The sequence below is a fragment of the Mustela nigripes genome, chromosome 1 (genome assembly GCF_022355385.1).
Source record: "Mustela nigripes isolate SB6536 chromosome 1, MUSNIG.SB6536, whole genome shotgun sequence".
Classification (NCBI taxonomy): Eukaryota; Metazoa; Chordata; class Mammalia; order Carnivora; family Mustelidae; genus Mustela; species Mustela nigripes.
The window spans coordinates 140038095-140054882 of NC_081557.1; the positions used below are offsets into that span (position 1 = coordinate 140038095).

Below are 16788 nucleotides of genomic sequence, written 5' to 3' on the forward strand. Positions count from 1 at the left end.
TCCCTTTGTCTCCATGTAAGAGCTGATATGAGTCCAGTTTAGGACCTCTAGTGTATAGCCAGAATGAAAGTGCCAGTAGGATGATCTGCGTATCTGTAGTCCAGTGGTGGCTTCAAGACTTGTCTCTTGGATTGAATTGCTTTTATAACTTCAGTAGACCTAGAAGGCTGACGTTTATTCATTAGTCAATCTAACTTGTGTATACAATGGCTAGAAAAAACAGTGCTGAAATTAACTTGGGTCTCAAGTTGAGAGCCTAAAGAGAGTCTCAGTCTGATTTTTGATTTTGCATCTTTGACAGGCATTCCATTGGGTGAAAAATAAAAGAAACCAGGCAGTTCAAAGTATATTAATTAACCAAAGAGCAGGATGGTCCTGATGAACATTCCTGTCTGTTGTCTTTTGCTAAGAGAGTTTCAGCAGAAAATTCTTGCACTGAGAACCAGGATGTTTCTCCACATTTACCAAGTCATATTCTTACTAAGGAAAATGCAGAGTACATATGTTCTCATGGTCATTCTAAATAACAAATGCTAAAGTGTGAGTGTGAATAAAATATATGTGTAATGTGTCTGTAATACGCATTCTGTGGAACACTTCTTGCTCTATAGTGCTTTTGTCACTCAACTATGTAAGGGGATATAAAGATTAAATAAGGTAAAACCTCTTCAACCAAGAAACTTGCTATACATATTAGCAAACAATAAATTATCCTAAAACTTAGTGGCTTAAACCAACAAACATTTTTTTTAATCTTATGAGATAATAACAGGAAAATAGAGATATGAGGTGATAAGTAGAGAAATAAGACAACTAAGGAATTTGAGAACAGCTTAGCCAGGTGGTCCCTGTATTAGACCTTTTTGAGGTTGCAGTTTCTTTGGAAAATGCATATTTATGTACTTTGGGCATTTTTAAATTGCTTTTTCTGTTAAAGTGCATGAGTTGTATATTTTAGATATTGACCACTGTCAGATAATCTGGTTTACAAATAGTTTCTCCCATTCTGTAGGTTCCCTTTCCATTATGTTGACAGTTTCCTTTGCTATGGAGAGGGAGTGATTTGCCCTTTGTTTCTGGGTTATAACAGCTTAGTATATATTCTGGATACTACTATGTTATCAGATACAATCTGCAAATATTGTTTTAATCTGTGAGTTGTACATATACTTTCATGATAATGTGTGTCCTTTGATGCACCCCCCAATTTTAATTTTAATGAGGTTCAATTTATTGATCTTTCTTTTGTTGCTTGGGTTTTGGAGTAATAATATCTAAGAAAACAGTAAAACACAAATTCAGGAAGATTTACCTTTAAGTTTTCTTCTAAGTGTTTTATTATTTTAGCTCCTACATTTAGGTTTTTTACTAATTTTGAGTTAAATTTTATATAAGTTGTGAGGTAGGAGTTCATGTTCATTCTTTTCTATACGGATGTTGTTTCAGCATCAATTCTTGAAAAGACTATTTCTTGGCATTTATTGTAAAATCAATTAATTATAGATTAATAGGTTTTTTCCTGCATTCCCAACTCAATTCTATTTCATAGACTTGAGAGTTTTTTCCTTATGCCAGTATCATATTGTTTTGATTCCTATATATATACTATACACGTACTTTATAGTATATTTGGAAATTGAGAGGTATGAGACCTCCAGTGTTACTATTTTTCAAGGTTGTTTTGGTTATTTCAGGGGTCCCTTGTGATTCTATAGAAATCTGAGGATTAGCGCTTCCATTTCTGCAAAAAGAAAAAAATGCAGTTGGAATTTCTGTAAGGATTACATTGTATTTATAGATCAATTTTGTAGAGTATTGTCATCATACAATTCTTACCAGTTCTTACTATCCTACTAATTAATTATTTCAATTCATAAACTCATGACTTTTCATTATTTTTTTTAAATATACTTCAACTCATTTTGCCGTGTTCAGTGTGAAAGTCTTGCACCTCCTTGCTGAAATTTATTTCTAAATATTTTATTTTTTGGATGCTTCTCTAAATGAAATTGTTATCCTGATCTTTTATATATGCTATGGTAAGGAAAAGATTTTCATTGTTCCTCATTTTTATATTCATTTATTTATTTACACAATTGAATTCTTTTTTTTTTTAAAGATTTTATTTATTTATTTGACAGAGAGAAAGATCACAAGTAGGCAGAGAGGCAGGCAGAGAGAGAGGGGGAAGCAAGTTCCCTGATGAGCAGAGAGCCCAATGCAGGGCTCGATCACAGGACCCTGAGATCATGACCTGAGCTGAAGGCAGAGGCTTAACCCACTGAGCCACCCAGGTGCCCCTACAATTGAATTCTTTAAGTCTTTTTAAATTTCTTATGTTTTTTGTAATTGTTCCTTATTTTAATGCTCAAATTTTCTCATATTTGACAAATAAAAGTCCCTTTAGGTTGGCTTCTGTATTTTTTTTTAATGTTTCTATCATATTTTGAAAACTTCTCTTATTACCAACTCAGCTTGTATTTTTCCTGGCACAGTCTCAGAGTAACCTGTATGTACTAAAGGTTACTGGTACAGTTAAAGGTAAGTGGTACATTTTTGCAGATGATGATATTTGGAAACTAAGATTATGGAAATACATATCATTAAAATACATAATTAACAATTTCTCATACTGCAATTTTTAGAAAATCAAAGAATATGGCTTACCGATTCATTTTTTTTTCTCCCATTTCTTTTTTAGTCCCTCCAGTAATCCGGGTGTATCCAGAGAGTCAGGCTCGAGAACCTGGGGTAACTGCAAGTCTCAGGTGCCACGCAGAGGGAATACCAAACCCTCAGCTTGGCTGGCTCAAGAATGGAATTGATATAACACCAAAGCTGTCCAAACAACTCACACTTCAAGGTGCTTTTTATTTGCCCTTTTTCCTCTTAAATGACTGTTCAGAAATTTTATACTGAAATTTATAACAGAGTTTACATGACTTGAAAAAAAAAAAAGCTAGTTGATGGCAACCAAATGTCATGTATATGAAAAAATCTATATAGTTGTTCTTAAGACATTTTATTTGAAATAGAGTCCATTAGTATTTTTTGTTTTAAATAATAATGACATAATAATTAGTTATGCTATTATTTCAGCAATAAGTAAAATATTATGCATCTTTTAAGTAATTGTTCTATGAATTATAGCAGAAACGCTGAACAGAATAAATGGATTTCTTCATAGAATACATTTTGAAGGGATCATTTAAATATTTAAATCATACTTTAAAAATGAATCTTAGAGAGTGTCAATAGTATAGAATGCCTTAGTGAATATTTTGTAGCATAAGTTGCAAATGAAGAAAGAAAAAAGTGATACTAAATATGTTTCACACTTACATTGTTTGAAAGGTATTTAATGTTATTATTGAATTTTAACATATAAATATTCAAAGTTTGAATAGTCTAGGATGAGACAGAATTATTATACAGATTATAATAATAATGAATATGTGGTAAGTAGAAAACAAACAAAAAAAACTTTGTAATTCCAAATACCTAAATAATGCAAAAGCAGTTGCATATATGTTGAGTATACCAGTAAGTTTAAAAATGCATAAATCTTAGTTCTACCATCAAGAGTAGAACATGACGAGTCTTTTTATTGGAGTGTCTGTTGTATGACACTATATTCTTTACTGCATGCTTTAAATTCCTTTGATTCATACTACAAGTGAATATATTTTCGTTTTTGCATTATTTGTATAAGCATAGACTTTACTTCTTATTACACTTTAACAGTGAACGTTTTGATAAATGTTTTTAAATAAATCTTTTTGAAATATTAACTATTTTATTTTTGTAAGTCAGAAATGACATATGAAAGTAATTGTGACCTTTAAAACCTAGATTCTACAAATCTCTATATTAGTAGAAGTAAATTCAAGGAATTTACATGTTTACATCTACTGATTACATTTTTAATGTCTATAATCTTAGAAAAGGATTGATCTGATAAACAGTAATTAAAGTGAAGAAAGTCCTAATTAGTTTCTGCCTTTGTCATCTCTTGCCCATTTAATAGCAGCAAACAGTATTAGATGAGCATATTATATCCTTGTTTCTAGGAATACACATAATGGCACATATGAAGGGCTGATTACACTCCAGATTCAATAGTGAAAGGGTGGGGGCCCTTGTAAGGTAGCTATTATCATTTTTTTTTTAATGAGAAAATCACTGAAGTTTTGAGAGAATGAAAAATGAAGAGTGGAGAGCACAACCTAAGAGATAAATCTGGGTGCATAGGCATGTGAAATCCCTGTGGCTTTCTGTATGATTACATGTTACCAAATCCTATAGTTTAATTATCCATTTATTCAACAAATGCTTAGTTAACGATTACATGTAAGGTCTAAGTCTAGGCATGTACTGAATACATCAGTGGATGGGATGATATGTTAATGAGAGGAAGTAAAATCCTAGAAAAGCAGAAATGTTTAATTAGAAGGCAAATCATGATAAATAACACAAGGAGACTAAAAATCAACAAAATGCAAGAGAAAAAGGTGATCCTACATAAAAGAAAGCGAAGTATGGGAAAGAGTTCAACAATATTAAATGCACAGAAAGGTCGAGGAAAGCCACTGAAATGTATTCATGGGTCAGGTGATTAGTTTGACCTTTTGACATTTAGGAAAAACTTTATTCATAGTCATCAATTTTCCTTGGTTTAGAAGAGAGGAAGTAAGAAAGTATAAAAATCTCTTCAGATTTTGAAAGGAGGACAAAAGAAAAGGTAGTTGCTCTTGATGGAAAGGATTAGGACAAATGATATTTTTTTTCTTAGAACATCGAGTGAAGAAATACTAAGAGAGAAAAAATATGTGCAGATAATGGAGGTGGGGAACGATGACTAAATAACTGTAGAAATCATAAAGAAAAGAAAGGACATTTTCTTTGGAAAGAAACAGAGAGCTTCTTTTGAGAAATAAATACATGTGAAGCTGTAGATGGAAATAGGAAGTTGGCTTTACTTGTTTTCTCAGCTTTGACTGGAATATAATTGATAGCATTGTGTAAGTTTAAGGTATAAAATGTGATGATTTAATAAGGATATATACTGAAAAATGATTTGGGTTTACTTGTTAATTACATGTATGCACTTCATGATTTAAAAACAAGGTCACTTGCTTCGGGTGAGAAGGTAGTATTAGGATGGGAAACATCAAACAGAGTAAAGATTTGAAATAAAAACAGAGCAGGAAATGAAAGGCATATACCTGTCAAGGTCAAGTGAAGTGAATACCAAGCATGGAACATCCTGCAAACTGAAAACTGTGAATTTGTAAATTTGCTTATGCAGTTGTCTCTTAATGTACTCAGAAAACTAGATGCAGAGACACTAAGTGCAGAGATACGTCCACTTTTTCTAGTTTTGGCAGTTGGTAAGGTATATGTGTCAGAATGATAAATGGATGAGGAAATTGCTAGTTCTAGCAATAGAGTAGAAAACATCTAGCAATCGCAGATTATGTAGTGAAGGAGGAAGACAGTTGGAGCATGTAGGTTAGGGGGACATACAACAATATTGAGAAACGAACATTTGAAAAAGGAATAAATTGATTTTGATATTTAAAAAAAATCTAGAGAATTTTAGGTTGCTAAGTGTGCGGTTCTTAAGAGAAAGTGTTTTCTTTGGAGAAAGCTATATATCATGCAAAACAAGAAGCTGACACAGGCTTAAAAATAATGTATATTTGGCCCACAGGCCAAATCTGGGAAACGGCCCATTTTGTAAATAAAGCCACTTGGGGGGCTTTGTTTTTGTTTTTGTCTTTAGAACACAGCCACACTCATGTTTTAAAATATTGTTCATAGCTGCTTTCATGCTGCTATGACAGAGGTGAGTAGCGTTAAAGAAACTTTATTGCCTACAAAGCATATCTACCCAGCCTTTAATGGCAAAACAAAACAGAAAAAGCACCCACAACCCTAAACCAAATGGTCAACCTTCTGTTTTGGAGTAGTGATTCTCACCAGTGGATCAGGGAATGGAGGTGAGCAATACCATCTGTAATGTGAGGAAAAGGGTTCAAGTTATCTGAATCATTATTCCTCCCCCAAACACTAACTGCCTCTCCATATCCCATTCAAATCCCTTGAGAGCCACTGGCATTCCCTAGCTCTTTTTCCCATTGGTTTTCTATGTCCTTTCCCCAAACAGGTTTATGGATTATTTCATCACTTATCTGTCTTAAATAGTCATATTACTCTGTCACACATGATGCGTGGTGTTCTTGTGATTGGATAATATGAAACAAACACACACAGAAACAAAGAATGAATGAAAATAAAGTGAAAGAGAGAGAGAGAGACAGAAACCTAAACAAATGAGCACAACGAGCACTGAATTTTAGGGTCTGATAGGTGTCTAGCCCTTGTGTTTTGAATTGAGTGATTTCCATAAGATCAATCTATGAGTTTCTGATTCTGTTCTGAAAATTATGAATTATTTAGGACAATTAAGATATAAAATATGTTAAGGTACCTTGTATATTTCCAACATATTTCCAACACAGTTGGTGGTTAATTATGCTCTAATTTCTACATTAGGAAATCAGATTTTAGCTTAAGAAGTTATTTTATTAAGAGTTATATTCATAATAGCATTCTTCATAATATCATTGTCTTAATGAGGGGACTTACTATTTTAAAGGTAAAACTACTAAAGTAGATCCATCTAAATGAATTACTATGTTGCCCTTAAGAATATGTATTTTTTAAATAACATGTGTGTCTTGAATGAAGAACTAGAAAGTAAAAAAAAAAAAAAGGTACCTTACCAAGATTGAAAAATTGAGCTAATTATTCTCTTAATCCTTTGGTTGTATACTGATTGTATCAATTTATGACTGTATATCAGTATACCAAATATCGTTATAATATTGTTTATGGATATTTCTGGCAAAAGACTGAAATCTTGCAGACAAATCACATGTTATTACCTTTCTCTCTCTCTTTTTTTAAGATTTTATTTATTTATTTATTTGACAGACAGAGATCACAAGTAGGCAGAAAGGCAGGCAGAGCGAGAGAAAGGGAAGCAGGTTCCGTGCTGAGCAGAGAGCCCGATGAGGGGCTCCATCCCAGGACCCTGGGATCACGACCTAAGCAGAAGGCAGAGGCTTTAACCCACTGAGCTACCCAGGCGCCCTACCTTTCTGTTCTCCTTACTTAATACCTTCCTTACCTTATAATTCCAGATGTATAATACGGTCTCAATAATGTACCTAATAAGTGGCAATTGTACTATATTTCATGATGTAGCTCACTGAATATCTTTATGAAAAGTCTTTTTATCCATATTCTTCTGTGTATGAACCATATTGCTATTATTTTAAAATTTTGTAAAGTGGATTCTGAATACTAAAAATAAATATATAAGTGGAATTATGGTCATCAATATGACATACACATGAAATGCAGGAAATAGGAAATAAAGGTAAAATATGAAGCTTGTGCATTTGACATAGAGTTTTGGGCTCTCAATAGAATGACAACACAGTTTATGAAACACTTGAATGATTTTGGAATAATTTGGCATGTCTCCAAAGCATGGAAGTAGGAAGGAAAACAGTTTAATTACGACAAGCTAAGAGAACTGCTTGACTGTGTAATCGGAAAGCACTGTACCAAAACTGAAATCATAGTTTACAAGTTGCATTTGCCTTCTGTTTTCAGCAAATGGCAGTGAGGTTCATATAAGCAATGTACGCTATGAAGATACAGGAGCATACACTTGTATTGCCAAGAATGAAGCAGGAGTGGATGAAGACATCTCTTCTCTTTTTGTTGAAGATTCTGCTAGAAAGACCCGTATGTATACACCTGCAGTGCACTTACGCACACACGTTGTACTCTACAATTAAGCTTTTTATTTTCTTCAAAAAGCAAAAGCACCAGAAAATTTGGCAAAATGAAGAATGCATTAAAAAAATTCAAGCATAAGAAATATAAGAATCTAAAAATATTAAAATCAGATTTATGAATTAAACAAGCTTGTGAAATTTTTAATACAACACTAGAATGATTTTATTTCCTTTGCAAGTAGTACACTGTATTTCAGGTCCTGTCTTCCCATTCACACATAGACGAATTTAACTTGCCACAAAATCCCTCTCCCAAACGACATGGGCATTTCAAGGTTCCAAGATACAGCAAAGAGGGATCCTATAGGTTTAATACATTCATATCTTTCTTTTTCTCTCAGTTGCCTTGCAGTCAGTGGTTCATGAGCCCTAGAGCAGGGCTTCTCTGCAGTAAGCCCTATGGTTACTGCCACTGTAAGACACTCACAATAAGACATCAATCCCTGGGGTGTTTTCTCCATTTAGGGCTAGAAGTCCTTTTCCATTGCTGTACATGTTTCCCAGTTATACCATCTAATAAGACAAAAATGTATCATTCTTAAAAAAAAATTGTTACCTAGTGAAAGAGGTATGGATAGGGTAGGGATGATATAGATGGATTTTTAGTTACAGCTAAATTTCTTGGGCCTCAAAGTCCTCCTATAGCATGTATCAAATGAACGTTCATTGGACATCCCGCAGACACTTACTTTCCTCAGTCTGCGTATGCCATGGTTTGATTGTTTTAGGAGTGGGTCTGGATGTATTTGGCATGACTATTTTCTTTGCTTCTCAGTCTGATTTGTTATATTCACAAGTCTTATTAATCTAATTCGTTGCAAGGGTCCTGATATTTGGAGGACTCTAGTTTGGCTTGCTTATTTCTCTGAACCAAGTTTTTGAAAAAGGGTAAAGCATTGTCTTGGAATCTTATTTCTCTTTAAATCAGTGAGTACATGAAATATTAGTGGATCCCATGGGGAAGAAGGATCTTATCTAACTCCTGACTACCAATATATTTTTGTCTATATTTGGTCTGTCTAGGACAATGATCGTTACAAACAAATATTTAAAAAGAAAATTCTTAAGGTAGAAAAACAGAAAAGAAAGATGGATTTAATAACCTGGGTAAGGTCTACCATAATTTTTCTACTCCTTTTATATATTTCTGCTAAATATCAATTTGCAATTCACTTTCTGTTAAAAAATAACTTTAGGTGACAAGTAATTAGATACTTTGGCTTTCTTTGTCCTTTATGATGACATTTGTGACACATTTTAATTTCAACTTTCTATACTGATTTTCTTTTACTGTTGGTCAAGTAATTTTTTAATATATTTCCTTAGTTACAGGAATAAAATACTTAGCCAGAATTCCTTTAGTGGGTTAATCACTAAGAATTTGCCAGCATGTAAATTTGAGGATAATTTTAAGGAAGATTTAAAATAATTTGATTCATACACTTAGTCATATGAATGTTTGTTTAATTGTAAACAGCTTCTGAAATCATGTTTTTATATTATTTTACTTATTACTTTAAGCTTTTAGGTAAAAATAATACATTTTAAAAATTATTTTCATTAACACATAATATATTATTTGCTCCAGGGTTACAGGTCTGTGAATCATCAGGCTTACACACTTCACAGCACTCACCATAGCACATCCCCTCCCCAGTGTCCATAAGCCAACCACCCTCTCCCAACCCCCCTCCCCCCAGCAACCCTCAGTTTGTTTTGTGAGATTAAAAGTGTCTTATTGTTTGTCTCCTTCCCGATCCCATCTTGTTTCATTTTTTCCTTCCCTCCCCTCAAACCCCCTGCCCTACCTCTCAAATTCCTCATATCAGAGAGATCAAATGATAACTGTATTTTTCTGTTTGACTTATTTTGCTCAGCATAATACCCTCTAGTTCCATCCACATTGTTGCAAATGGCAAGATTTCATTTCTTTTGATAGTTGCATAGTATTCCATTGTGTATATATATATATGTGTGTGTGTGTGTGTATACACACACACACACTACATCTTCTTTATCCATTTTTAATAATTTTTGAGATTGCATGGTATTAAAATAAGAGATAACATTTTTTCAATTTTAGTAATTCAGGCCTTACAACATCTATATTTATAGAACTTTCAAAGTCATGTTATAGGAAAATGGAAGTGAAAGATTTGGAGGATTTTGTTCGTCTGGATACAAATTATTTGTAGATGTTCCTTATGTATTTAAATTATGTAACATTTTCAGAGAGAAAGGGAGAAAACTAAAGGGTGCTTGGGTGGTTCAGTCAGGTTATGATCCCAGGGTTCTGGGATCACGCCCTGCATAAGTTTCACAGCTCAGTGGGAGTCTCCTTCTCCTTCCTGCTTCTCCCCTCACCCCTGCTCATTATCTCTCTCTTTCTCTCTCAAATAAATAAAATATTTTAAAAAATGAGAGAGCAAACTAACAGATTTCATTTTTTAACTGAATTAACTCATTTATTTTGGTAAGAGAACAGCATAAATTCTATCCTCTTAAGTTTTTAAGTACATGACATTTTTTTGTTAACTATAGACACTGGGTTGTGTAACAGATCTCTAGAGCTTGTTCATCTTGTATAACTTGGACTTTATACACTCTGAACAACTCTTTATTTTTCCCTCCTCCACATCACCTCACAACCACCATTCTATTTTGTTTTATGATATTGACTCTTTTAGACAGTTCACATAAGTATAGTTTCACAGTCTTGGTATTTCTGTGGCTGTCTTGCTTCAATTAGCATGATGTCTTTCAGATCCATTTATGTTCTCATAAATGTTAGGATTTCCTTCTTTTTAAGGTGAAATGATATTCCATTGTATGTATATACAATGTTTTCTTTATCCATTCATTTGTCAATAGATATTTGAGTTGTTTCCATATGTTGGCCATTGTGAATGCTCTTGCAATGAATGTATGAGTACAGATAGCTCTTTGATCATGATTTCAGTCCTTTTGGTTATATTCCCAGAAATTGGGTTACTGGATCATATGATAGCTCCATTGTTATTTTTTGAGATATCTCTATACTTTTCATAATGACTATACCATTTTCCATTACCACCAACAAGGTGCAAAAGTTCCAATTTCTCCACATTCTGCCCATACTTTTATCTTTTGTTATAATAATAACCATCCCAACAAATGTGAGATAATATCTCATTGCAGTTTTGATTTGCATTTCTCATGCTCAGTGAAAATGGTTTCTTGCATTCCATAGGTTGACTTTTCACTCTCTTGGTTTTTGTTGACATGAACACACCCATTTTGGAATTATATGCACATAATTTAAATCTGAATAATACTAAATGAGCAAACTTAGCAGAATATTAGGAGTTACAGAAAAGAAAAAACTGAAATGTAAGAATGTTTGTGAGGTAGCAGACAAGCTTTTCTTGGGATGTCTACTAGTACTCAATAAACTGTCAGAATCCTGTATAACAAAAACAAAACCAAAATCAAATGGAGATCACTTTAGAAAAAGGTGTTGGCTTTTATAACCTACTTCTTAAGGATTGCTCTGGGTTCTCTTCTAGTAATTCCATGGACAAAGACCAATATTGGCTATACAAAAGGCATTTTGGATAGGTAGATATTTTCAAAAAAGCCAAAGGAAACAGTCACAGAGCCACCAGTGATACTTTCATCTTTTTATTTGCACTTATTAAAAAATTATTTACCATTCTGCTTTCGTGAAAAATAAATTCACAGATCATTTTTCCCTTTCAGTAGTGATGGGATACAACATGCATCCAAAAAAGCAGATTGCTATCACAGAAGAGCATGAACTTTGCCATTAGACATGAGTTAGAGTCATTGTCCTACCACATAATAGTTCTATGATTTGGAGCTATTACATAACCTCTCTGAGCTCTAATTTCTTTATCTGTCATGATACGGTACGAATATTAACTCACTAAGGGGTATCTGTGTAGATATTATAGAGCACTCTCCATAGTGCTAGACATAAAGTAGCTCTTCCTCCACTTCATGCTTATTTTATGAAAGTAATTATTTATTCCTTGCAAGAAACATTAACAAAAGTTATTCTTTAAAAACTCGAGAATCTATTAATTTTTAAAATTAGAGTTTCTAAAATGAATGATATATAGAGACAAATAGAGATTGATACAGATATTAAGATATATGTAGAGATAAAAGGGAGAGAGAAAGAGAGAGATGAGTATATATAGACATCTATGCAATTAAATATCCAAATATAAAGATCATTATTTCATTTTACATTAAAACAATTTGACTCAAGTGATTAGAGAATACATTTTTCCTTTAATATAGCTATTAAGATATTTTAAATATCTTGTCACCAGAGTCCACTTTTGTCACAGAATGAAAACAAAAGCTAGGGGCGCCTAGGTGGCTCAGTGGGTTAAGCCGCTGCCTTCGGCTCGGGTCGTGGTCTCAGGGTCCTGGGATTGAGTCCTGCATCGGGCTCTCTGCTCAGTGGGGAGCCAGCTTCCCTTCCTCTCTCTCTGCCTGCCTCTCTGTCTACTTGTGATCTTTCTCTGTTGGATAAATAAATAAAATCTTTAAAAAAAAAAAAGAAAATAAAACAAAAGCTACACTTTACTTCTCTTTACACTAGTCAGTTTATATTCTTATTACATTTTTTAAAATTTTATTTTATTATTTTTTTCAGTGTTCCAAAATTCATTGTTCAAGCACCACACCCAATATTCCATGCAATGTGTGACCTCCATAATACCCACCATCAGGTTCATCCCCCATCCCCCCCAAACCTTCAGATTTTCTCTCAGAGTCCACAGTCTCTCATGGTTTGTCTCCCCTTCCAATTTTCCCCAACTCTCTTCTCCTCTTCATCTCCCAATGTCCTTCATGTAATACCTTATGCTCCACAAGTAAGTGAAACCACATGATAATTGACTCTCTCTACTTGACTTATTTCACATAGCATAATCTCTTCCAGTCCCATCCATGTTGATGCAAAAGTTGGGTATTCATCCTTTCTGATGGAGTCATAATGCTCCATTATATATATGGACCATATCTTCTTTATCCATTCATCTGTCGAAGAGCATCTTGGTTCTTTCCACAGTTTGGCCACTGTGGCCATTGCTGTATGAACACTGGGGTACAAATGACCCTTCTTTTCACTACATCAGTATCTTTGGGGTAAATACCCAGTATTGCAATTGCAGGGTCATAGGGAAGCTCTATTTTTAATTTCTTAATGAATCTCTCTACTGTTTTCCAAAGTGGCTGCACCAACTTGCATTCCCACCAACAGTATAATAGGGTTCCCCTTTCTCCACATCCTCTCCAACACTTGTCTTGTTGATTTTGGCCATTCTAACTGGTATAAGGTGGTATCTTAATGTGGTTTTGATTTGAATCTCCCTGATGCCTAATGATGATGCACATTTTTTCATGTGTCTGTTAGCCATTTGTATGTCTTCTTTGGAGAAGTGTCTTTTCATGTCTTCTGCCCATTTTTTGATGTGATTACCTGTTTTGTGTGTGTTGAGTTTAAGGACTTCTTTATAGATCTTGGATATCAGCCTTTTGTCTGTAGTGTCATTTGCGAATATCTTCTCCCATTCTGTCAGCTGCCTCTTTCTTTTATTGACTATTTCCTTTGCTGGGCCGAAGCTTTTGATCTTGATGAAGTCCCAAAAGTTCATTTTCATTTTGTTTCCTTTGCCATTGGAGACATAGCTTGAAAGAAGTTGCTATGGTCAATGTTGAAGAGGTTACTGCCTATGTTCTCTAGGATTTTGATAGATTCCTGCCTCACGTTGAAGTCTTTTATCCATTCCGAGTTTATCTTTGTGTATGGTGTAAGAGAATGGTCAAGTGTCATTCTTCTACACATAGCTGTCCAATTTCCCCAGCACCATTTATTGAAGAGACTGAGTTTTTTCCACTAGATATTTTTTCCTGCTTCATCAAAGATTTTTTGACCATAGAGTTGCAGGTCCATATCTGGGATCCTACTCTGTTCCACTGGTCTATGTGTCTGTTTTTGTGCCAGTATCATGCTATCTTGGTGATCACAGCTTTGTAAAAGCTGTAAAAGCTTGAAATCAGGCAACGTGATGCTCCCAGTTTTGTTTCTCTTTTTCAACATTTCCTTAGCAATTTGGGGTCCCTTCTTGTTCCACACAAATTTTAGGATTGTTTGTTCCAGCTCTTTGAAAAATGCCGGTGGAATTTAGATCAGGATGGCATTGAAAGTATAGATTGTTCTAGGCAGTATAGACATTTTGACAATGTTTATTCTTCTAATCCATGCTCATGGAATGCTCTTCCATCTTTTTGTATCTTCTTCAATTTCTTTCATGAGTGTTCTGTAATTCCTCAAGTACAGATTCTTTACCTCTTTGGTTAGGTTTATTCCCAGGTATCTTATGGTTCTTGGTGCTATAGTAAATGGAATAAATTATCTCATTTCCCTTTCTATTTTTTCATTGTTAGTGTATAAGAAAACAACTGATTTCTGTGCATTGATTTTATATCTTGCCACATTACTGAATTGCTATACGAGTTCTAGTAGTTTGGGGGTAGAGTTTTTTGAGCTTTCCATATAAAGTATCATGTCATCTGTGAAGAGAGAGGGTTTGACTTCTTCTTTGCCAGTTTGAATACCTTTTATTCCTTTTTTTTTTTATCTAACTGCTATTGCTAGGACTCCTAGTACTATGTTGAACAACGATGGTGAGAGTGGACATTCTTTTCATGTTCCTTATCTCAAAGGAAAGGCTGTCAGCTTTTCCCCATTGAGGATGATATTTGCTATGGGTTTTTCAGGAATAGATTTTATGAAGTTGAGGAATGTGCCCTCTATCCCTATACTTTGAATCATTTTAATCAGGAATGGATGCTATATCTTGTCAAAAGCATTATCTGCATCAATTGAGAGGACAATGTGGTTCTTTTCTCTTCTCTTACTGATTTGTTCTATCACATTGATTGATTTGCAAATGTTGGACCATCCTTGAATCCCATGGATAAATCCTACCTGGTCATGGTGGATAAACTTTTTTAATCTACTGTTGGATCCTATTAGCTAGGATCTTGTTGAGAATCTTGGCATCCATACTCATTAGAGATATTGGTCTGAAATTCTCCTTATTGGTGGGGTTTGGGTATCAGGGTAATGCTGGCTTCATAAAAAGAGTCTTCAAGTTTTCCTTCTGTTGCTATCTTCTGAACAGCTTCAGTAGAATAGGTATTATTTCTTCTTTGAATGTTCAGTAGAATTCTCCAGGGAATCCGTCAGGTCCTGGGCTCTTGTTTTCTGGGAGGTTTTTGGTCACAGCCTCAATATTATTACTAGATATTGGTGTATTCAGGTTGTCAATGTTTTCCTGATTTAGTTTTGAAAGTTTTTAGGTTTCTAGGAATGCATCCATTTCATCTAGGTTGCTTAACTTATTGGAATATAACTGTTGATAATAATTTCTGATGATTGTTTCTATTTCCTTGGTATTAGATGTTATCTCTCCCCTTTCATTCATAATATTATTAATTTAGGTCCTCTCTCTTTTCTTTTGGATTATCTTGGCCAATGATTTATTGATCTTATTGATTCTTTCAAACAAACAAACAAACAAACAAACAAACAAAACACCTTCTAGTTTCATTGATGTGCTCTACTATATCCCTAGCTTCCCTCTCATTGATCTCTGCTCTAATCTTGATTATTTCCTTTCTTGTGTATGGGGTTGGCTTAATTTGTAGTTGATTCTCCAGTTCTTTGAGGTGTAACAAGAGCTGGTATATTCTGTCTTTTTCAATTTTTTTTTTTTTTTTTAAGGGAGGCTTGGATAGCTACGTATCTTCCCCTAGGACCACCTTTGCTGTATCCCATAGGTTTTGGGCTAAAGTATCTTCATTCTTTTTGGTTTCCATGAATTGTTTAAGTTCTTCTTTGATTTTCTGGTTGACCGAACATTCTTAAGCAGGGTGGTCTTTAGCTTCCAGGTGTTTGAATTCCTTCCAAACTTTTTCTTGTGGTTGAGTTTCAGTTTCAAAGCATCGTGGTCTGAAAATATGCAGGGAATAATCTCAGTCTTTTGGTATTGGTTGAGCATTTTTTGTGACCCAAAATGTGTTCTCTTCTGGAGAAAGATCCATGTGCATTCAAAGAGAATAAGTATTCTGTTATTTTAGCGTGGAGTGTTTTGTTTATATCTATGAGGTCCATCTGGTCCAATGTGTCATTCAATGCACTTGTTTCTTTTTTGATTTTCTGCCTGCATGATCTGTTTTTTACTGAGAGTGAAGTGTTAAGATCCCCTACTATGAATGCATTCATATTGATATGAATATCTTGATTAACAGTTGTTTTTTGTAGTTGCCTGCACCCATACTGGGGGCATAAATATTCATAATTTTTAGATCTTCTTGGTGGATAGACCCTTCGAGAATGATCTAGTGTCCTTTTTATCTCTGACTACAGTCTTTAGCTTAAAATCTAATTTATCTGATATGAGAATTACTACCCCACTTTCTTTTGAGGCATTCAAGATGCTTCTCTATCCCTTCACTTTCAGTCTGGATGTAGACTTAGGTTCCAAATAGGTCTCTTGTAGACAACATATGGACAGGTCCTGTCATTCTATCCAATCTACAGCCCTGTGCCATTTTATGGGAGTGTTTAGATCATTCACATGGAGAATGATTATTGAAAATTATGTGTTTTTTTTTATTTTTTTTTTTATTTTTTAAATTTTTTATTTTTGATAAACATATATTTTTATCCCCAGGGGTACAGGTCTGTGAATCACCAGGTTTACACACTTCACAGCACTCACCAAATCACATACCCTCCCCAATGTCCATAATCCCACCCCCTTCTCCCAAACCCCCTACCCCCGGCAACCCTCAGTTTGCTTTGTGAGATTAAGAGTCACTTATGGTTTGT

General features: G+C 34.2%; 1 protein-coding gene across 2 annotated transcripts in view; it reads left to right on the forward strand.

Moving 5' to 3' along the window:
* The window catches only part of FSTL5 (follistatin like 5), a 771710-nt gene that overhangs the window by 606069 nt on the left and 148853 nt on the right, over window positions 1-16788 (forward strand). For both annotated transcript variants that reach the window (XM_059374351.1, XM_059374341.1), the window contains exons 9-10: window positions 2702-2863; window positions 7687-7821. In XM_059374351.1, the coding sequence (XP_059230334.1) occupies window positions 2702-2863; window positions 7687-7821 (297 nt within the window). The remainder of the gene's footprint in view (window positions 1-2701; window positions 2864-7686; window positions 7822-16788) is intronic.